This window comes from Chrysoperla carnea, chromosome 2 (assembly GCF_905475395.1).
Source record: "Chrysoperla carnea chromosome 2, inChrCarn1.1, whole genome shotgun sequence".
Lineage (NCBI taxonomy): Eukaryota > Metazoa > Arthropoda > Insecta > Neuroptera > Chrysopidae > Chrysoperla > Chrysoperla carnea.
In genome coordinates this window covers 63,066,591-63,091,783 of record NC_058338.1, presented here as the reverse complement: position 1 = coordinate 63,091,783, position 25,193 = coordinate 63,066,591, and the positions used below count along the sequence as shown (strand labels likewise).

At 28.2% G+C, this 25,193-nt stretch overlaps 1 protein-coding gene across 1 annotated transcript in view; it reads left to right on the top strand.

Moving 5' to 3' along the window:
• LOC123292830 overlaps window positions 1-25,193 on the top strand; it is a 218,122-nt gene that overhangs the window by 103,593 nt on the left and 89,336 nt on the right. The window contains exon 3 of the mRNA XM_044873544.1: window positions 86-250. Within this exon, the coding sequence (XP_044729479.1) occupies window positions 86-250 (165 nt within the window). The remainder of the gene's footprint in view (window positions 1-85; window positions 251-25,193) is intronic.

The window sequence follows — 25,193 nt, the reverse complement described above, 5'->3', positions numbered from 1 at the left end:
CATTTTTTTATTCTTACATCAAGTTTTTGCTTAGATAGGTATATAAATAAATAAAAATAAAGTATTGTTTATGTTTATTTTCCAGCTGTAAATGATGACAGCGGTGGTACAGCCACTGTACTAGACCTATTCGATTCATCAAATGGAGGCCAAGACTTGACATTATCACCACAAACGTTCACCTCCACTACAGAGGCCTTCATCAGTGACAACAGTGACAGTCTTGGAGTACCTCCTGAAACAGATACAGGTTAGTATATATATAGTAACTAATGTTGTTTATTAAACTAGGGTAGTTTCTATCTATTCGTCACTTAGAAATAAATATTGATTTTTTTTTTTTTTGATCTCTCTAGGGGTTATAACACTTTATAAAAACACTAACATTTTTATATTGCAATTGAAATATGTAGAATGATTAACTATTTTTCATTTATTTATATTTTTAAAATTATTATCATTTATTTTCGAAAATTATAATGAACATAAAAATTAACATTTTTTTTATACTTGATGGAGCAGTAGTTCAGCCCCCTTTTAGGAAAAAACTTTTTGAGGTACTAACTTGGTTGGGTTCGAAATTTTATCAAAAACAAAAATCCAAAAAAGTTGCTAAAAATTTTGCCCCGAAACGTTATGACCGAAAATAAAATAAGTTATCTTGCAATGATATTGTTTTAATTTTTTTCTAACTCCCTTCATTTCTTCCATCATTTGGTCAAATAAAAATCTGGAAGTCGATAGTAAAAATTCGATCTCTCGTTCAAGTCAAAAATGGGTCTTTCATTTCCTAAAAGAATATAGGAATTGAATATCGAATTTTTTAACTTTAATTTTTTACCAATTTCTTACCCTAGTTTTACCTTTAATGACAACATAAACAATTTGTTGTTTTGGAAATTCACCCAAAAACTATATTTTTAACCGACTTCAAATTCAAAAAAGGAGGAGGTTCTCAATTTGACTGTAATTTTTTTTTATATTTGTTACCTCAGAACTTTCTACTAGGAGAACCGATATTGATGAATCTTTTTATATTAGAAAGCTGGTGTTTTCCGTGTGGTCTTATTTCAGTTTGGTCCAGTTCTCACAATGGCATCCATGAGAAAACCATAAAAGTCTTAAATTTGCAATATCACGCCAACCGATTACGATTATTCATTTTTACTGGCAAATTAGTTAATGTACTTCAGATTCACTAAAAATCACAAAATTAAAAAAAAATTTTAACAAAAAGAAAACCAACTTCAAAAAGTAAAAACGCACTAAAAAGTAAAAAAATTACGACAATATAATGTAGTTATAATTATTGTTATTTTTGGAGTCGTTGTGTCAGCCAAGTTAATGTAATAAACTGTTCTGTCACAGTTGTTTCCTTGGCTGACACGGACTCCAAAAACAACATTAATACTACATTATATTGTCGTTATTTTTTTTACTTTTCAGTGCATTTTTACTTTTTGAAGTCGAAAAAAATTATTTATCTTTTCTAAAAAGATTTTTGGCAAATACAAATTCATACAAAATAAAAATATTCATCATATAAAATGATATATCCACTTCATTCGACGTTTGAATTTCTCAAATTTTTTTGATGTTTTAATGTCTGATTTGTACAAATAGCTTTCATTGAGATGATAAAACCTTTTTTAATTAAATTTCAAAGTAAAATAGAAATGTAAGATAGTCTAAATAATAATGTAATAAGTATATAGTTAAGGTATTTATATTTTATTCATAATATTATTTATTATTGTTTTATAAAATATCATATAACATAACATACCATATTTATCATTTTATTGTTATATAAATTCGTTTTATGTGTCTTCTTTCTATTCTGCCTATAATGTTTATACCGTAGAAATGCTGCATTCAAACAGTTGTAGTTAAAATTTTCCATCTTGTTTGTATATAATTTTGGTATTTATCTATTTTATCTATTTAATGTACCTACAGTTTTTCAAAAAAGAGTTAAAAAACACAAAAATATCTATCCAATTTTATTTTTAAATCTACCTGCTGAAATGAAATTTGAACCTTCACGCTAACCACCGGGGCTGGAGTAGTAGTCAACTTTAAAATTTTAAATGGAACTATTTTATTTGTAAAGTTTTCTGATTCGCCACGTTAAAAAAATTTATATTTATTAGAAAAAGTTTTTTTTGTTCATATTTGTTAACGCTAAAAAATTATTTTTTTTTTTTTAAATTTTTGTCTCTACAATTTTTTGAATAATCATGAATAGTCATGAAAAGTCTTTGTTTATTTACTTGAAATTATTATGTAGATAATTTAATTTTAAGAAAACCTCGTTTCTGAAAGAGAAGTGGCGAAAAAAGGGGTGTTATAAGTTTGACCGCTATGTGTGTGTGTTTGTTTTTCGGGTTTGTACCCGAAAAACTATAAAAAATTGTCGATGATCTACAAAATCGATTCTGTTTGGGAATGGCTTTATGCAAAGAGGTAATTTAATGGAGAGTGTTCTTAAATATGTTTCAAGCACGAGTTTAGGGTAAGCCGTACACGAAAAATTAGACGGGGTTTTTTTAAATTTTGTAAATTTCACTTGTATTTGCTTTATTCGAATCATGATCTTCCCACACGCTCTTTGACGCTCTAATCGAAATAAATTTTTTGCCTTAATTTTGGAAAAATTCATTTGTAATTATATTTGTTGGAATTCCTATTTAAGATATCAAAATCGACATCCTCATCTTCTTTAGAAAGACAAAAATGTCTTTTAATTAACGCTTGTATCATAATTTCAAGTAAATGAACTACTATTTTATTATTTTGCATTACTTTGTAAGAGTTCTTCAAAAATTATAAACAAAATTTTCTTACGACTAAACCGTTTACTAAAGTAATTCAAAAATTTATTTACGCTTCGATTATAACCATATAAATTTCCTTTAAACAAAAAACACAATATGGCATTACATGTCATATATTCGTTTGACATTTATCAACATACACTTAGACCACAACGAATCTTGTCATTTCTGGTAAACAATTTTTGAATTCCTTGTACATATACTGGATACCTACATATAACAACTACATATTCATTATTATTACTAGAAGACAGAAAAGTCGTTGAAAAATCAACGACATTCTCATTGATGTCAACATGTTTTTCTTTCGTTTATGACGACCGTACATTTCAAAATTATACAAAATGAAACTGAGAACGAAGAAAAAATATTATAGTACAAACGCTGTTACATTATAAGGTTATACTTCTTTTTCAAAAGCTTTTTTTCTTTTCTTAAAAAGCAAAATTTGTTTTCGTCCTTCCAACTCAAAAAGTTGCTAAAAACTTTTTCCTGTTTTGTGTATCTATAAATTTTTAACGATTGCAATAAAAAATTTAGTTGTTTTTCCTGGTGTACAAAAAATGTGTACAAATTTTCAAATTTTTTGATCATAAAGGATTTTTTTATCCTGAGGACATTGGATATCGGATTTTTATCAAAATTATATATATATGATACTTTAGGAGGTAGAGAATTTCAGCAATTTGTTCATCTGTATGACTGTTAGTAGGTAGTTCTTAATATTACAACGACTTGCTGTAGTACTGCTTACAATACTATTAGTAACTCACAATTCAACTCCTTTTCCTTGCTAACAAATAAACATAAAATACTGCAATTTTGTGTATAACAAATTGTACCGGAATGTGTAATGTCAAAATGAATGTTTTGTGGAATTGTCTCTAACGTGTATTCTGCTTTTGTTATTTGCTATCTACCTCTGACAAATAATGATAAACAATAGGTATAGGTGATATGTACAATATAAGAAAATCAAAGATATCCAATCAAATCCTGTTTGTGTTGGCAACGTTTTGGTTGAAACAAATAGACAAAAATAAATTAAAGAATACGTATTGGTAAAGAAAATTAAGGGGTTATATTCAGTTGCAATCGCCAGAAAAACACTTTTCTATATGAACTTTTTGTGGAAAGACCATTCATTTATTTTACAAAAATATTAAAAAGTATAACATTTCTTCTATTTTAAGATCCATATTTTAAGTAGTTGTCCAATTTTAAAAATTTGAAATGGTAGGTACTGCTCGTGTTATCGATCTCTTAAAGGTCCTTCAAAAAGGTGTCCGGCGGTGAGCGCCATATTTCTGGTTTTCATTATTTACAATGACAAAATTCAGAACATTTCTTTAGTCGATGAATAAATACAGATATTAGTCGAAGTAATCGCCAAAATTTCAAATAAAAATTTTTCAAAAAATTTCCAACTTTAAGTGGTCTAAAATATTGAAATAATTTACAGAAAATTTATTCCTTTGATTAATACTCGAGAACAATATCTAAAATTTGAAACCGATCAGAAAGACGTTTAGTTTGCAAGCTCCCTACATTGTAAACATATAGATAGTTTAAAACATATAAACCTTAAAATCTGTTAATTTTATCCTTTACTATGATGGATTGGAAACATTTAGACTCTCAACGTTTTTAGCCATATTTATATCAAATATACTTTTATTTATTTATATTTCTAGAAAAATACTCGAAACTTCTTCAAGAGTATTTTCGTTTGTTGAAATATTTTAGTAAATATTTGTAGTAATTTAATATTGTAAATTAATTTGACTTATGACGATATTTTTAACGCATGCTTAAAATGAACATCATCATTATAAAATCGCATAAAAAATTTAACAATATCTATGAAATAATAAGAATTTTATAGAAAATAAATTCTATAAATATCTATATTTATAAAAAAAGTTTCTTAGAAATTTAATTTCTATATTTTTGTCAATTATATTTTTTTTCATCTCCTTAAAGATACCCTTATTTTACGGAAAAAAAATTACAGAATAGTGTCAAGTGTGAAATTTTCGTTTTCCAATGAGATTCGAAGTGAACAAGTTTTAATATACATTTATGAGAAGAAGTCTTATACAAGTTTTTCAAAATAAGATTTTGTTTTTTCTTGAATTATTTACACAATGTGATCTGAACAATAGTTGATCTTGTTCAAGCGGTGGGTGGTAGGACGGAAATCAATATACATAATCGTAATATTTTTATTGTTTCGAAAGGGAATTGTATTTTCACTACACACCATAATAAATAAAACTTCCAATTGATAAAAAGCACTATTATTTATTATTTCATATTATCCAAGACATCAAATCCATTCTTTCATTGATCACGGTTCATATTCCATCTCTACATATACACACACAAAAACAGGATGCTCATAAATTCAGTTTAAGTAAAGCTATATGCTAGTCATCTATTTCGTTCATTATCAGTAGCTATTTTTATGATCTAAGAGACGGTTTAAGGTCGATCTTCACCCATCTGAAAACCAGGTGAGACATATTTTTTATAGAATTTTTTTGATTTTTAAACACTTTTATCTAGTTTTTCTATCGAAAAGTGTTCATGACTAGTTTTTACTGAATTAATCAATTTTTTCCGACGGTTTCTTTCGGTTGGTTAAAAAATCGGTGCAGTTACTTATATTCGCTTACCTGTTAAAATGGTATGAACAAATCTACACCGATCTGTTAACCAATCGAAATTATTATTAGGTGAAAGATAATTTATTTACAAAAATAATGGTATAGGCTTGCCTGAAAACGAACTGTTCATGGAAAAATTCGATTAAAATTAGTTTAATTTCCAATAGCCATGAACACTTTTCGATAGAAAAGCTATGATAGGAATGTTTAAAAATCAATAAAATTTCAGAAAATTTATATCACATCTGGCTATCAGATGAGTAAAGATCGACCTTATCTGTTTCTGGTACTATTAGGAATTGATTTTTAGCAACTTAATATGAAAAGTTAATTCAGCGATTTTCTCATTAATGAGAGAAATTCAAAGTTTCCTTCAGTCATTGCTTGTTAGAACATCAAAAATCTGGCTGATCCATGATTGTCTATCGTCTACGGGCTTGGATAATGCATATATACAAGTAATGAATATATTTAACGGACTTAATCCCATCCGAAATTCATTCAAACTGGAATCTGTTTCATTTAATTTCGATAGCAAATCTTCAATTATTTGAAAACTAACAGCCTTATTTATGTCTTTATGAAAGACTTTTTCCCAAAACGGACTTTTTTCGGTTCATAAATATATTTTCGTATTATTAATATTTTATTCAAATGGAATTCGGTGAATAAAGCTAAAACTTCTTCATTATTATTAAAATTATCCTATAACTTCAGTTCACCTTTATCAACCGCAATTTTCTTTCAATAAATGAAATACATATTGAATTCTTTTTAGTTGGACCACTCTTTATAATATATGTATAATGTATATTATATCACTTGTTTTGATTCGCTCTTGTTTTGTAGTAGTTGCTGTTGTTGTTCAATGGTCAAAAGTTTTTCTATATTTTCTATATAATATATAATGTATTGTCAACAATTTTCTAATGCTTTTCGAGTTTTGTTGAAATGTTTTGAAAAACAAATCAATAAATAACATACAGTGTGTTCATTTCTAAATTATTCACCCTTAATAAGTTTTAACCTGATGTGATTATTGTTTTGAGTGAAAACGCGTCGATTAAGATATGGAAGGGGAAGCTCAAAAATGGTACGTTCACACCAAGCCAGTGTGAATGTGAAATTTCATATAGCACCCCTACCTTGTGTTAACTCATTTGAAAGGGCTTATAACTCTCTCTTTCCCAACATCTCCTTTCTCCTTTCTATCTTAAGAACCATCTTGTTCTTTCTATCTAAAGAACCAATCGATCGATTTTATTTTTTTTATCATGATTGAATAAAGAATTTTATGTCCTTTCAAATTAAATGTATAACAAGGTTTATGGTGACTAGGGATCAAGGGGTGAACCCTAAAATTCTCCACGTACTGTTTTTGTACTTATATTTTGACATGTAAATTGATGTGTTTTCACTCAAAACAATAAACATATCAGGTTAAGAGTTATTCAGGGTGGATACTTATGAAATGAACACACTGTATATATAACATACGTATATTATAAATAATATGTCGATACCAACCCACATTCAATGAAAATGTTTTTCAATAAGTATATATATGTAATTCTATGGATGCCCCTGTGTTGTTGTCATTATATTTTTAAAATGGGTATTTGTCTTAATCTTTATACCCTACAGACTGATGTTGTCACGGAAGAAAAAGATACACATTTTATGCCATTATGTTTTTCTACATATTCAAGTACTTGATTATTATTTCGTAAATTTTACTTTAAGATATCGATTTATTTTGTCAGTAAGGGTGCTGATTTTAAGATTACATTAAATAATACTTCATTCGGATTTTCGAGAATTTCTGTACGATAATTATTATATCAATCTCAAAAAAAAAAAAAAAAAACTTAAAATACTGGTAAGTGGTAGTTTTTGAGTTAATGTCTATATATTTTTGAAAATAGTTATTAAAATTTTATATATCGCTCCCACAGGTTTACCGAATTAATTATACATTATTCGTGGAGATTATATTGTATTCTTTTTTTTTAATCCTAAGTCTTTTTGAGCCCCCGAACCAAAAAAGGGGTGTTAAAAGTTTGACCTTTATGTGTGTGTGTGTATGTGTGTGTGTATGTGTGTGTGTATGTGTGAGTTTAGGGTTTTGTACCCGGAGCAACTAAAAAATAGGCCATGATTCTCAAGATCGGTACATTTTGGAGAACGCTCTCAGAAAAAAGGTAATTTAATGGTGACTGTTCAATGTTTCAAGTTTGAATTTAAGGTTCCGTATCCAAAAATTTAGTCGGGGGTTTTTTAATTTTTTTAATTTCACTTGTTACAATTATTCAAAATTTCTCGAAATTTGCCCACGTTATATTTTTACACCAAATAGTTACGCAAAATATTAATTATATGACACCAAAGAACTATCAACACATGAATTACTGGTAAAATAATATGAATCGTCCCTTACCCATTATTATTTTAATAAATACGAAAAAGATAATTACTAAATCACCGCGAACCGGAATTGGTTACGTCTTAATCAACTGAGCTACTAGGTTTGACAATCACATTCTTATTCAGCTTAAAAATTAATCTTGAAATGTCATGCTTATAGAGCCGCAGATAAAGACCTGAGTTTAATATTTAACGCTACGAAACACCGCCAAATTTTAACATTGAGCTTTCAAAAAATTTGAACACCTTTTTCTGTTAAAAATGGCTAGCCTAGATTGCATTTCTCTTGAAAAAAGCTGCAGCACTTTTTGACTGGAAAATTGGAATAGATCCTCTTACAGCTATTTGATTTTATTTGAAAACTATTATCTCGTCAGACATTGAAAACCATTGCATTAAGATTATATACAAAAAAAATTAAAAAATAATATTATTTATTTATGTTATTAGTTTTATGAATAAAATGAAGTAAATAGAATGATTTTGCTTCTTTTTTTTTTTGAATTCATGAAAAATTATTTTCTTCTATAATAAATAATAAATATCATAAATAAATAAGTATACAAAACTCGAATAGAATCAAAATTCATTAAAAATGTAATAACAAAGAAAAAAATGTGTTGATGGATATTAAAATCATCACATTTAACTTCCATGAAAAAAATTATTTGATAATCATTGTAATAACTTGCAATTTTTAACTGTGATTCCTTTTGATTCAAATTTTGTAAATATTACCTAAAAAAATGGCAAAAATTTGCGGTTAATTCGAAATTTAAGATAAACTGTTTGAAAGAAGATAAGTCATATTCAATCATTTGTAATTGTATGCATTCTTAAAAAAATTAAAATAAGTTTCTAAGAATTGAATAAAAATGCTAGTTGTCTCTAAGAAAATTTAAGGTTCTTAAGCGAACATGCGCAATTTTTCTTTAATTTTAGATGTAAAAAATTATTAATAAATATATTGAAGAAAATAAAGAAAACATATTTTTGGATTATTTTTGGACAGTAAAATTTTTAATTTTTCCTTTAAAACAAATTCATCTTGATTTACACTCATCTAGCTTTTATAGAATTGAGGATTAAGCTCTTAGCTCTTAGAAATTCCTCTTAAATTTCTGTCCTTGATAAAATGAGTTTTGAAAATGTACACTGGCCATTGGTCTATTATTACCCATGATTAAGTTTTACATTGTACAGGATGATTTAATATATATTACAGTCGGAAAACCGTCATTTTTCAAATTCAAGGATTGAAATTTTTGTGAATATTATAAAACACAAGCTTAGAAAAATTGGAAGGTTGACAGTATGAGCTACAGATACTTGATCACTTACGTCATATGTTGATAAAATAAGTGTGCCATCACCTCGTTCCGGGAAAAAAATGTAGTGCCATGCAGTGTTAACTTAATTGCAAATACAATAACGTTATGAAATGCCCCATGGTTTGGACATCGTGTATCCAATAATTTTTCTAGGAAATCGTTTTGATAATATTCATTCCTACCCCTAAATATTATAAAATTGAAAGTAAAGTTGTTTGTTAGTTTGTTTGTTTGTGACGCTTTAACGCAAAAACTATGGAATGGATTTGACTGAAACTATATATAATTTATATTAAAAATCAAACTAAAAATAATTTAAAAAAATTCAAATTGTCTTTGTCGTTTCACTGAGCCATCTATGAACATAATTTTAAAGGTAAATTAAAGATTCCTGTAAAAACGATGAGCGAGATACAATTTATGGCTCTCTGTTCTGATATACTTAATGAATTATGACTATTTTAAATTTAAAAAAATTGAAAACTGTCTATATATTTTATCTGTCTAAAACGAAAGCAAGAAAAGTTAAGAATATAACACGGTGGTCTTTACTTTTTAGCCCAGCAAAGCGGGTGGGTATAAAGCTAGTAATATTTTTTTCTTCTAAAATTACATCTCTTTGTATCTAGAAATGGTTAGTATCCCGTCTATAAGTGTATTGAGAAATTGTCATTATATTTACTTTCTGAATGAAGCCCTACTGCTATAACTTATAAATATCTACCCCTCTAGCACCCTGTATAAACATCTACCTATAAATACTTGATTAAAATCAATTAGTATATCCAATCGATTTAATCTTCAACAAAAGTTTCGTACATTTAATAATATCCAAGACTTTATAGAAAATATTCAAAGACGAAGAATAAATAATAAAAACTTTACTTCTCATTCAGATTACGTGAATAAATATTTAAGAAAAAAAAAACGTGAATACAAAAATACACATGGAAGTGAAAGATAAAGAAAAATATTAAAACACTAGCAAGCAAGGCGAACAACGAGCGTCAAGAAGAAAACTTCTGTTGCAAAGTGTATATAAAAAAAATATTTTACATTTTATTTAATTTCTTAACACATTTATTTTCCTCATTCAAATCGATTCTGTAAATACAAGACGAATGAATTTACATTATTTTGAATAGAAAACACGAACAACGTTTTTACATAAATACACTTCTGTTAAAAAGTTTTATTTAGTATACGTTCACTTTCTTCAAAAATTAATTCGATAATAATATTAGCGATATCATAGAGACTGTCTTTTACAGGTGGCTGCTATTCATATACCCAGACGAAAGACAGTCTTGGGTGTCATGTATTTTGAATTTTCAGACGACAATACTGTATTTCCAGCCAATACATAGAATAACCTAGGCTGAGATCTGTAAATTAGAAAAACACTTTCTAATTCACAGAAGGCACTATCGGTAATTCGATCATGTTGCTTATATATTTCACCGTAATACTTTAATTTCCGTCGGATTGTAAACTGGCCAATAATTTTCGGTAGAGGGTGTTGAGTAAGTGCTAGTTGGAGAGGTTTGTACAAGCTTTTATTTCACTAGCAATGTATGTCACTATGTTTGTTCGGAGAATCTTGCATCTCAATTTCGAAGACGATATCTTCAACCGATTGAGCTGAAATGTTGCATGCATATGTCAATAGAATGACGATACATTTTTATGATAGACATAAAAAGAGAAAAGATAAAAATTTCATTAAATAGTGCTTTTTAAAGGACAAGCTTTTATTGTACTAAAAAGTAAAAACTGATTTTTCCTAAGAATCACTTATACACGACTATTCGTAAAAGCTTAAGACACTTCGATTTATTTTTGATATTTTTAATTCATCGCCTCAAGCTTTTACAAATAGTCGTGTATTAATGACTCATAAAAAAAATTATTTTCTAATTTTTAGTAGAATAAAGCTTGTCCTTTTGTAGTCACGTTTACAACGTTTAAAAGTGAGCTCAAATAAAAAAATGATTTTAATGAGTCGAGTAGATAATGGGCGAAAGTTATCGAACTATGTAGAATAGAAAATTAATTAGAAAAAAAATTTCAAAAAGCTTCGAAAGTATGAAATAAAATAAATTATTAACAAATCAAAAACCCGACTTCGTTAAATAAAATCTGAAAAGATACAAACAAGTCCAGTAGTTTACGTAGCGATTTTAACATTAGGGGCCCATTAAAATCTATACCGACTCATAACTTCGAAAATATTGTTTATTTTATTTAATACCATCGAAGATATCTACAAGTTTCTTGAAATATTTTTCTGCTTATTTTTATGTCGACAACATTCGCCCATTAAACAGCGGGGCAACCATCTCGTTAGGGATTTATAATATATGATTTAAGAAGACTTCTTATAACCGTTCTTATCTATAAAACAAAAATAGAAAGTACTGTGTGTGATGCACGCGTAATCATCATTTGATCTGTAGTTGTATATGTATGCATGGATTCAGCCGGTCAGTCTCATCACTTATACATCACTTATACATACGATACAGCGCGCATCTCACACAGTATATTCCCTCTTTGTTTCATACATAAGAACGTCCATAAGAACTCTTCTTACGATATATATTATAAATGCCCAACGAGATGGTTTCCAAACGGTGTATCTTCTCGACTCGTTTATTGCGGAAAATAAATTACGTTTTGAAATACATAAATTGTAGGTATTTTTATTGCCGCTATAATAAATCTTAAACCGGCTAGCAATATCATATTTAAGATTAAAAACATTTTTAATTTCGTCGTTTGTAGACTAATATTTTTGTAAATAAGTGTACTTACACATTTTACTATAGTACCTATTTCTATAACAAATACATATGTCTATTACTAACTTCATCATATTCATTGTTCACACAACTCTGAATATAGTAATACATAGTACCTATGTATATACAAAGTATATACTTATATAGCATATAGTATATTTGAATAGTTAGAACTTTCTGAAAAGCTTTTATCATAATTGTTCGATCAATAGTAATAATAATGTATTGCTTGAAATAAATTTATTACTTTATTGATTATTCATGTTCCAAACCATAGATATATAGAACATACCACCCGCTACTTCATTAATACAGATTATTAAAGGATGTCTCAAAAAAACTTGTGAATCATACCGAAATTTCAAATATTTGAATGGCCAGGATAAGGAGTGCTTTTTAAAAAACAAACCCTCCATTTCTAAATTTAAAAAAATGTGAGAAAAGAAGTACTTTTCTCACTCACTCCCGCTCTAGGGCGATAATGAAATCAGTTACTACAATAACTTTTTTAATTTTCTATTTTTGTCAATAAGCCATGACTTTTAAATAATTAATAAAATACTTTTAAATAATGATTTTTAAATAATTAATTATAATTATCGTTTATTTTTGTATTTTAAATGCGTAGATAAAGTTTTGTACGATATACATGTGAAAACGCATTATTATCGTACTTCTGCGATTCTCAATCTCGTGCGACGCACTCGATGTCACGATTTGCAGGCAAATAATGCTGCCAGCATAGTAGTATGGTACATGATTATTTTACAACTTGCAGGTGGGGTTGAAAATGGGTTAAGTTCGATCTCAAATTTAATTTATTCCACTGTTTAATCTTACAATAAACAGTAGAAAATAACTGTGAAATTGTCCCATTTTACCCCCCCCCCCTCAGTGTATTTAGCCTGCTACAATTATTTCACTTTATTATGAAGCATGCGTCTAAATTTTGGAAATATTTGCAATAAATTTTTTAAATTGTGAAGACATATCTTTCGCAGTCCACTAAAATATGATTTTTCAGTACAAGACCAGAAATTTTTTTAGCAGTATCAAGAGCTACAAATTGATGAATATACATTTTAAAAAACATATAGAGTATCAAAATGAATCTCTGGTCTACGAGGGAATGTCATTCAACCTATCTAATTTGTTATCGCAAAAATATGGTTAAAAGCAAAACCAGAAGATTTTTTCTTAGGAATACTCTCATCCAGAAAAAACAAAAAAATGAAAAACATAGATAGCACCCTGTGTTATAAATATTATCGTTTTTAACACTAATAACGTAAAATAATGATCATTTTCAAAACCTCAAATTCTACTGGTTTTAAATTATTATCAGAGATAGTGGTTTTAGTTATATATTGTTTTAAAATATTATGTATCTTTCTAATTATTTATTTATGAAAATAGTTTTCGCAGTCGGAGTATTTATCGAATTACATACCGAGCATAATGAATTCTAGGTATAAGCTGAATGGTTTTAACTATTTACGTTAATACAAGAACAAATACTAATTTAGGAGCATTTATTAAATCGTTTTACTAGCTCATTATTTTTACTCAAATTTACTTAAAGATTATTCTTTAATCGTTAGTAAAACTATACATTCACAAGAATTTAAAACAGTTTATTACTTATTTGCAACTAGTTGGGCGCCTTTACTCTCTATTAATTCTTCTACCATAGCAATAAAAACATAAACATTAATTAACAAGAAACTTGCAGGTTCATAAGTCTTTTATTCAACAAATGTGCAGGTTCGTAGTCTTCTATAAATTTAATTTATTAATCTTAGGCAAGACCATGACAAACTTAAGATTAGTTTGGGCTATGCCAAACCAACCCTGTCCCAAACAAGTCACCTTGCCCGGCAACCAATTTCGATCATCGTCAAGCTTGTCGTTTTATCCTTGGTTACCTGTTCATAGCCTTTTAAAATGTTTTTCTATATCATATGAAGCTTTACAAACGTCATCTATAACCGATACCTAATGCCAATTTTGAGTATAGACCGTGGGACAGAAAAGGTGCTACGTTAAATGATTAATACAGGCTTGAAACTTCGTGAGTGGCTTCTTTTTGGCGAGTCTATCATACTTCTCTTTACGACTTTTCCCGAAAGTGCTGCATTTTCAAATCAGCATTATAACGGCATATTTTAGCTATCAGTCTGAAAAAAACCCGAAAAAAAATGTGTTTTCGTTTGATATGTTCAAATAATAAAACTAACTTAAAATAATAGTAAAAATAAACCTATTCGATTTCAATAATAAAAATAAAACTATTTATCACCGCCATAATAATAACTATTCGAATATAGACAAAATCTTAAAATTAAATGTCTTCCAAATACATTAAAATGCCGCGTCGTTATCTTTATAATACAGGCAGTCCAAGAATAATCCTAAATCAGGAAAAGAGCTTATTGTTATTTTCTGTAGCCGAATTAGTTGTGGAAACTTTTAAGAAGTGTAAATTGATTAAATTTTCAAACATTTCTGTAGTTTATTCAAAATATTTTCTATCCATTTGTATCATATACTTTTTTTATTCAATGAAAATTACACTTCGAATGATATTTTAAGCTTAATGTAATGCAATATGAAAATAATTATAGGAATAGGAAAAATCAAAATGTAACCATCAAAAACTTCCACTGATTTTTTACATTATTTCAAAATAGTTTCTATAGCTTTAGATTGACTATTAAGAAACAACATGTTAATCTCAAATATCTATAAATTGTAAGCTTACAAAAAAAATTGTATTAAAATTGATTTTTAAACCTGGATTATGACAAATATGTATTTCAATTTTAAACTTATATAACAGGGAAACTTCAAATTTAGTATTTCTTTTCTTAACTTCTCTTTCTCATTAACAAGATTTAATTTGGTTTGATACGATAAACTCTCATAACCTTTGTGCTAATCCGTTGGTTGAGCATTCCCAGTTTCGTTTAAGTATCATAGAAAACTATGCTCCTTTATTATGGAACGTTTATGTTCCAACGTTGGATAATGACAAAAGAAGTGTTTTCTTAAGCCCCTTCCCCTCCCTTTTTCTAGTCACTCCCTGCATACCACACCTTACTTGCGTTTCTGTACCGCAATGTTCGAAGGAAGAAGTGACCTTGTAACCTCCCCGTTGAATCGTCTACAATTTTTTCAACTCATCTTCGTTTATTTCCAACCTATTACTGGAGTTTTTTCCGAGATTGATTTCGTCCGTTTTGGCTCATGAGAAGTACTCTCTCTCCCTGAGTCGGCTAGCTACTGCTAATCACTATCTTTGGTGTGGTATGATCTATGGTCGTGTAAACTGGGACGTTTCTATTCACAATTTAATTTATTAATTTAACTTTTAAATTGCCAAGAAATACATTTTTAAATAACTGTACGGAATGTGTGTTCTGATGCTTCTTGTATGAAATACATCCGCACATTTATCGATGTAAAAACTACTGAACTAGTGACTACAAGGATACCCGATATACTATCAAACCAATAAATATTATGAAATTATTTGTTACAAACATTAACTATAATAATAAAAATCACAAAAAACAACGACAAGGAAAGAACAAACTAGAACACTGAAATATAAAAGTTGGGCAAATTTCCAAAATAACAATCGAACTTTTTAGTAGATATTATATTCATAGTGTCTAGTGTTCACACAACAATAACAATAACAACAACAGCCAATAATCAATACTACAAAATATATTTGACACATTTTTATACCTTTTATTTTTTTTATTCATAACTTGAAATACATATAAAAATTTTTTAGAAATCACGCAGCTTTCACAAGCACAATTAGTCGGAACCCTAAATTCGCACTTTAAATATATCTTAAAACACTCACCACTTTTTGTTTTTCCGGATACGGAATCCAAAACTTGTCCTTGAAACATAGTGAAGAACACTTTCCACTAAATTACCTTTCAAATTAAACAAAAAAGATCAAAATCGGTTTGTCCGTTTAGGCGCTATTCTACCACAGACAGACACACACGCATAGCGGTCAAACTTATGCCATACTTTTTTTGGTTCGGAGGTGAAAAATCAGTATTGTTCTAAGGAAAAATAGAACATCAATAGAATTGGAGATTTTTTTTATGTAGTTTATTCATACATTTGTACAGTATTGTTGTGAATTACCTTGGTTTCTTAACACAAATCTATTTGTTCAACACCCACTGAAAGCCATTTAAGGACCCTGCTATCGTAGCTCTATTTTGAACCACCGTTTCTCGCATGGAAAAAATTATTTCCCCAATATAGATATTTTTTGAAAGATGTTTCATTAAAATTTCTTAAAAATTACAATAAATAAAACTGTCTCGACCGGTAGGGAATTCCGATTGGAGTACCCGTCGATACAGGTGATATTTTACTTTTTATTTACAGGTAATTTTAAGCGGTACTTTTTTAGACCATTATTCTATTTTTCGTCATTAGGTGAAACGATAAGCAAAGAATTTGATAAAGGAATAAGGAATATCTCGCATGTCCAAGAAAAAACAGAATAGAGAATTATTACAGAAGGTTGTTGTTCGAAGGCTTTTCAAAAGGTCACGAAAATGACAGTAAGATTCATTATTTTCATCTTTGCTATTTTTAAAGTGATGTCGCCTGCCAACCTGTGTATGTTTTCGAACATAACACACAAACTACTGGACCGATTAGTAAGAAATTAATAAATTAAAAACTTCGATATCTTAAAGATATGTTCATATAATAATGCATTTACAATGGTAAAAATTGAATCACAAAGCGCACAATTATTGTGGAATGAAGTTTGGAATTTATGCATTCGATATCAAACAATTTATTGTTTATCGAATATCGAAAATTCGTTTGACGGTCCAGTATGCATTTGATATTTAACACATGTAGTGTAAAGGACACATTTAGTAAATATATAAAAACTAGTTTGATACTCGCCCGCTTCACTGGTCTTAAAAGTAAAAACCTCCACTTTTTAGCCTCCACCATTCTTGATCTTACTTATCCCCCTTCCATGATACTTGAAGGGATTGTTTTACGCAGCTAAAAGATATGCACAGTTTTCAATTTTTTAAATTGTAAAATAGTCATAATTGATTGAGTATATCAGTAAAGGTGGCCATCATTTGTTTGATATTTACTATTTTAAATTTTTACAGAAATCTTTAATTTATGGTTCAAAATAATGATCATTCTGCTCCATCTGTGATCATTATTAATATCTATATCTTTATAATTTATAGCTCATGTGTTATTCTAATGTATGAGCTATATTGCTATACAGTTTCATTAAAAACCATTCGCTAGTTTTGGCGTGTAAGCGTAACAAACAAACAAACAAACATTCTTACTTTCACATTTATAATATATATATAGGGATATAGAAATAGTGCCATGACCACTATTATAAGTAAAAAATTGGGTAATAAATTATTGTTAAATTGTATTTATATAAAAATAAAATAAAAAATAAAAAGCGTTAAATTGATATAGACTGTTTGGACATGTTTATAATGTCCGTGCCCATTGTAGCCAAAGCATTAAACATAATAGATTTTTTTTCAAGTTGTATATATATAATAAATTTTAATATGTTAATAAAAACAATGTTACCTTTATAGGGTAATAATAATGAAATATCTATAACGGGGACTGATCACCATTAAATATAAAAATGTACCCATTTACAACAAACATGGATTTATATAAATTTAGAAAGTAATATATACGTTTTAAGACTTGCATGTACAACAAGTATGGTTGTATGAGTATCTAGTCTGGATATAATAATAGACGATGAGACTTGGACCTGATCTATCTATTAAGCCGCTCCGGGCAAAAATAATACTAACCGCCTTTTTCATTCATATTGTATACAAAATATCTTTTTTAAGTTGACATATGTTTGAAACTCAATTAATAAATTTAATCGAAGAAAATTTTTCAAACGAAAAATACTAGTTTCAAAGGGACACATCTTATTCCGCCATCGAATTCGATATAAGTTTTCAGGTTCAATTTAAACATGAATTGATAGCAAAAATCTAGCTTTTTGTGCGTTTGTTCATTCAATTTGAATTAAAATGGCCTTTATAGAAAAACAAACCATTTTGATTGAATTTATTGGAAAATTATTTACGAAGAGTCCCTAGATTTTTCACAAACAATTATACAATTATCTAAACTGTACGGTTTACGAAAAAATGTTTCGAACAAAAAATGTTACTTTTTTAATTAATGCCAACTTTCTAATTTAAAGTGTTAATCTATCGATAACCAGTTATGGAGTAGAGTGAGATTGATAAACCAGGTCACGTTTAATGTCTACAATCTCTTTTTCCATACAATCCCAGTTTTCGGAATAGCCTTGGTTTTGTTGAGTCGCGATTTTGTCCCACATTTTTGCCAGTCCGGGTTGTAGCCAGGCTCACATTCCCTTGGATTAGACCTGGGATGGAGCATTCCTAAGACTCCAAGGTAGAGCAAAGGGAATCAGTGAACATCACAAAAAAAAATTTCTTAGCATCACAATCTTTATCCATGTTTTCCTTGGTTTGGATGTTTTCCATGATTCCAACGGGTGGCCGGAAATATTCTGTCAACGGGTGTTTCACCTGATCTCATGCACAACACTTCATGTGTAACAGCATGTCTCCGACTTCTACTGATAAACGTCTAAATTTCGCTTATGTTTGGTTGCTTTCCACGTCTCATATCCATAGAGTAACAATTTTGACGTAGGTACGTAAAATTCGCAGTTTTGTAGTTGTGCTAATTTTATTGAATCTTCAAGTCAATTGTGGTACCGTGTTATTCGGCGTAGTAATAAATACGCTAGCTAGTCCACATGTTCTATTTCTTCTTCTAAGGCAAACATATTATCATTCTTGTTGTGAAAAAAACATCGACGTAACTTATTAAATAAAGAAAGTTTAAAAGCTAAGACTTGATTCTCGAGTCATGGAAAGGTGTACTTAAAAAGCCTTGATACAAATAGAAAATTTTAATCCCCCTCTTAATCAATGGCCATTCAATTTTACAAATTTTATCCAATATAATATAGTATCGCCAGTTGTCGACCATTAAATTTTATGAAATTTTATTCGGCTCTGTTCACATTTAAATTTATTGATTAAAATCGAAAACATTTAATTTGCACTTTAAAAGGAAACAGCATTGGTGTTTTATACTAATTTCATTAAATAATTTATATTTGTGTCTACAATATGAAAGTCACATGAAAATTTGTCTGAATTTTTTTCCTACAATTTTATATTCTGTTGTACAACATAGTTTAACAATTTTATGGTTTTTAATGTTTATTATTTTTTACATTTTTATATATAGTTGTAATTTTTTGAAATAAAAACTTCTATGCAATACCTAATAATTTAAGTGGATCTGTTTCAATCAATTTAAAGAGCAATTATTATTATTACTTTTGAACCGTATTAATTTTTTTATTTTAACAATTTAAATCTCATTTTACAAATTTATATGGTCATTAACATTTATTTTTGTTAATTATTTTGAAATTTTTCAGCCAATTCATAAAATTTTTAGTTTGTAACTAATTTACAAGTTTATCGCACACTCACATAACACTTAACTCACATCTTTACGAATTTTGTTTGAAACTTGTTAATAAATGTGGATTAACTTACATGTCATATAATTTGCAAGGGCACACTCATAAATTTTCTCTCTCATTTCCACAAAACCTTCGTTTTTGGCTAACTGTAACCAGACGAATACGTTTCATCCAGCTTCGCTGTGACTTTATGTTTTTTTGTTAATTCTTTGAAAATACAAATTATGTAATTCTTTGAAGAAATTTTGGAAACAAAGAAGTTAGGTTATATTGACGAGTTTTAAGAAATAATATTAGGTAAAATACTTTTAATTTTTACCAGGAATCATTTTCATTGTCATTAAAATTAAAAAATATACATCCCTCGTGCGTATAATGTCAAGATTTATGATGTGAATATTAATGATTTTACATATTTTTAATTAAAACTAAATTATTATTACGAATGCTAATATTTACTGAATATCATGAAAAAAAATTAATTAATCAAAAAATATACATATACAGACACAAAACAAAATAAAAACATTTTTTCATTTGTGTATTAAAATATTTGTTATTATAGGTTACAGCAAAACATATTATTTGCCAGTCAATTCAACAAGTTAACTATTTTCAGCATTAACTTACAACATCTAGTCCCTGGTTTGAAACAAAATCATTTTCAAAACAAAAACCCTGTCTATTTCACGTTTAGACGAGTATTTTAGGTATCTGAAGAATCATTCCGAAAGAAAAGAAATTTTATAAGATATCTCAAATACTACTCGCCAAATCGTTAAATGAACCCGACTTTTTGGGTCAAAGTTGTTTCCAAGCATACAAAGTTGCATGAAATTTTAAAACAAAATATTTTTGGTAATTTTCTCGATTTTTCAAAGTAGTACGTACCATTTTTTATCCATACAATAGAAATATTTAGTTTCTGAGATGTTAGCTGAAATCGATTTAAAAGGGCAAAATCACGGAGCAATTTTAGCCGATCTATCAGTCACAAAGTCGTTCAATCACAAATGTAAAATTTTTCAAGAAGGTAAGTTAATATTGCTCCCTCCAAAAAAATTATCTGAATACGCGTTTCGATTAAAACTGTTGTTAGTACTAAACTGAACCGTACATTTCGAAGTTACTTAAATTACGGTTTTCTCACTTGTATTGACACATTAAGGTATTTTGCAGTTTTTTAAAACATTAAAACTAACAATCCTTATCTAGTGTCAACAATAATGCCTAAATATTTGTTTAGTTACAAACATACAAAATTTTAACTCATGCTATAAATATTCGCTCCATAAATTTTATTTCAAAAGTTAAGTTACTAAACACTTTTGAGTATAAACAAAACATCACACCACAAAACTGGACATAAAACCAAACGAAACAAAAACAATATAAACAAACAAATAAACAAATAAAATCAATTTTATTCATCGTTAACTATACAACAATGCCTATCTATAAATGTGTCATGACATTTGGGGGCGGTAGAACCATAGTGATCCAAGTAAAGCTCTGTCACACTGGAACTGGAATGAGATTTTTTTAAATCATATTAAACTACAAACGTAGCAATGGATTATAGTGAGAGTTATTCACTTGTAGTAACGAATTTACCACTGAAAATCAATAATTTAGAACCAGGATGATTAATAATTATGAAATGCGTGTTTTGTTGTAAAGAAAATATTATTTATATACATTTTCAAAAAGAATGGCAGTTAAATAAGTGTACTATGAAATAATTATGAAGATATTCGTTGTGTGCGTAGTCATGGTAGAGACAATAAAGGAGGCTGTTATGACTAATTTGCAATTCTTTAAATGTTAATGTTATACAAAATGTCAAATTAAAATTATTGAAAAATACTAATTAATTAAACTTAATGCATTACAAATTGTGAAAATAAGGATTCAAATCGGACAAATATTATTTTTCAACTGTAAATTATCATAATTATTTATTTACTATGGAAACGCCTCCAATAAAACTCACACACGGTGCGAATACGTATTTTTACACTTTTTACATCTACATAACAAAATCTTTATTTTTAGAAAATTGGTACTTGGTTTCATATGTTTCTATGACCGTCATTTATATGGCGTATTTGAATACGCAACCTAATATCAACGTAACAATAATTATAATAACTCTAGTCAAAAATAAAAAAATTTCAATTATCACTTCAGAAAAGATTACCTACTTAAATTACAAGCTTTTTAAGTAAGTATTAATTGATTTGAAAAATATTTGAATATAAGCGCATGACGGAGTATACAGAATCATAATCTCGCTCAAACTATAAATAATACGGAAAAAAGTTTGGAATAAAATTTATATGATATTCAACGTTCTAAAATTTTATTTATGACCCTTGTATGTATCATCAACCGTTAACTATATATTAAACAATACTAAACCATTTTGAAAAAAGTTTGGAGCGTTATAAATAAGAGCCTATGCATTATATAGCAAAAAGTTTTAACTAAAAATTATAGAAAATAGTTATTGTCTACGTAAATGATTGATCTCTTTTATTTTTGTCTTAGGATGTTCACGAGATAATTGATAAAACATGTTTTCCAATACGGCATCTGAAGCTTACAACCCCCTCCCCGTCAAGTTAACTTGGGTTTAAATTCGGACAAACACCCTAAATATATTCCAACTAGAAAATCCGCTCAATAATTTTCAGAGTAAAGTACTCGGCTATTGGCCTCTTGGTTCTCAGAATTTTCTCTTACATTGATATCAATTTTTTTCGAGCCCGAAAGCGAGGATAAACATTTGTTAGTTTTATAAACCATTGTAAAACGTTGGCTTTGGATATAGTCGTGACATATATAATACATGTACAAATAATAAATACACAGGATGACCTTAAACTAGTAAAATAAATCAAAAAGATATAAATTTTTCAATTTTGTATACATAATTTGTAATTTATTGGTTGACTTTTTTCTGTAAATGATATATTGTCTACTGTTTTTTAAATTGAAAAACGAATTTTGTTAATTTAATACATGAGAGTTAAAATAATACATGGGAATAGTTCCAATTCAAATCGTAAATTAAAAATTGAATATTTGAAAACTTTTAAATCCACACAGCTAGTAGCAACGAGAACATCTGTATTTTGTATTTTTATTTTAGTTCAAATTTGTTTAAACTGTTAATATTCAATTCTAAAATTTCAAATAATTGTTTGAAGTTTACCACTGTCATTATAGGGGTATTTAAAATTTCAAGTTTGTTGGCAGTTCTTACCCTACGCTGGTATTTCGAGGAGATGTAGTTCATTCAAATTCAATCAAATTAAACATAAAAAGGGGGTGAACCTTGCATCAAATCAGGTATATGTTTGTTTCTTTTATACGTTGTTTGCAATGTACAGGCAATGTTTAATTCAAGTTTTCGACCTCGGCAAACGACCGGATCATGCCGTAAAATAAGAAAAACCCCGAAAATGTTGACCTTATTTCAGTGGTTTATTTTTTTATGTGAAACACTTTTTACATTTTAACTTTTTCTCTATCTCTAACGGTTTACAATATGGAATTTTGCGTAAAATCGTGTTACTTGAAAAAATAAACAAACTTTGAAAAGCTGTATCTTCGAAACTGTTGGTCTTATAAAAACCAAATTTATCTCAAATTGTTGAAAACTTGAATTTAACATTGCCTATACAAAATAACATATCAAGAAAACAAAAATACCTGATTTGATGCCATTCCAATGTTTAATTTGATCATAGTAGTAGATTTAAAAATTATTTTGTGTGGAAAAACGACCTCTGTTCCTATAAGTTATGGAATAGGTATGAAGAATTTGTTAGTTTTTGTTTCATTCCATTTTGTTAGTAATACATTCCAAATTTTTGTCAATTATGTTAAATTCTATCAAGAATTTAAGGGATAATTATTAAATTATCTTGTATGTATAGATGCAGATAGTTTCTGAAATAGATAACAACTATTTTAAATTTAATTAAAACTTCCACAATTTTGCATTGAGAAAATATTTATATATATTTTATAATAATATTAGTTATATATATATTTTTTTTTTGAAAAAAGAATCAATCTATATCATGTTCGTTGGGTAAATATTTCTCTATCTGATTCATTCAATTCAATTTATTTCACTAATATTATTGCACGCAAAAAATTGTATTTGTTATTACAAGTGATTTATTGTTTCCCTGAACAAAAATTCATCTCCATTTATACAAGCTATGAAACACAGAAAAATAAATTTAACTTTTTGATAGAAAGTTTACATTTCATCCTAAAAATCGAATTAAAAAATTTTCTAATGCTTTTATATACTTTGAAGTTCATATGGATTATCATCCATGGACAAATTTTTGTAATATCAAATAAACAAAGACATTAAATTTCTAAAACGTCTAACTGTAGGTAACACTTGTAATAAGCCACCAAAAAGCATTCCCAATTATTTCTTCCTCCAGTTTTTGTGCTTTTTCAACTCCTATCCAACACGTAACAGTTTCCTTTGCAGGTAATTTATGATGAAATTTTATTTGAAAGTACTAATCTTTCTATCAGTGATTACTTTTTCCATCGGTGACTTTTAAGAATAAATTTAACAACTTGTGTATGAGCTATTATAATAATTTGTTTTATTTTAAAAAGTTTTTTTTTTTTTTGGAAATTTATTAAATACGTATTACCAGCAAAATGTAGCCCGTAAATTAAGTGAGAGGCGTGTATTTAAAAATACAATCTGACGGCATTGTTTTGCTTACTTTTACAGACACTCAAACCGCTCGACCTTCATGAATTGTCGGCTTTGTCGGAATGTTCCATTGGGAAAGGTTTGAATATGATGCTAGTAATGAAATATTAATAATAAACCCGGACCTTAAAAGCTGTATATCCTTAATGAGATGCTTCAGCTCCATCTGGGATAGGATGCATACTCGATAATTCATTACGTTTCGACAACGTTCGCGTATTGTCTGATTATTTATTGAATTAGTTGATTTAAAATTTCTTACTTAAGGATCCAAAATCGATATGGAGGATACGATCAAGTGAAAATCATGTAGTGCACGGTAACTAGCTCGAACTGAACAATCATTTAAGAAAAAAAAAGTTCAAAAATTAACTTCCGTTGTTCCGATGATTTATCCAATATTAACTACGTCGTTCTGCCCAGACCTCAAACCCATTATAATAATTAACAACACCATACTTTAGATAAAGGTGTAGAAAGAGAGCAAAATATACTCTTGTAAAGCATTTAAATATCTCTCACAAGATAGTGAACTATGAATTTACACAGTAAGAAATGCATGGCGTTAACTACAATGCTGGTATGGTATAGAGATAGATACAAATAGTAACTATGTTAACATAAGTAATATTACAGTATTGAATAGGGCTATCTATCAGAAGAATTGTGGGTAGTATGTGACTGGCGCGTATGCTACATTGAATCATCTGCCACAACTATTGCTAATGTTGCTATTCCCTCAATACAGTATACAGTATGG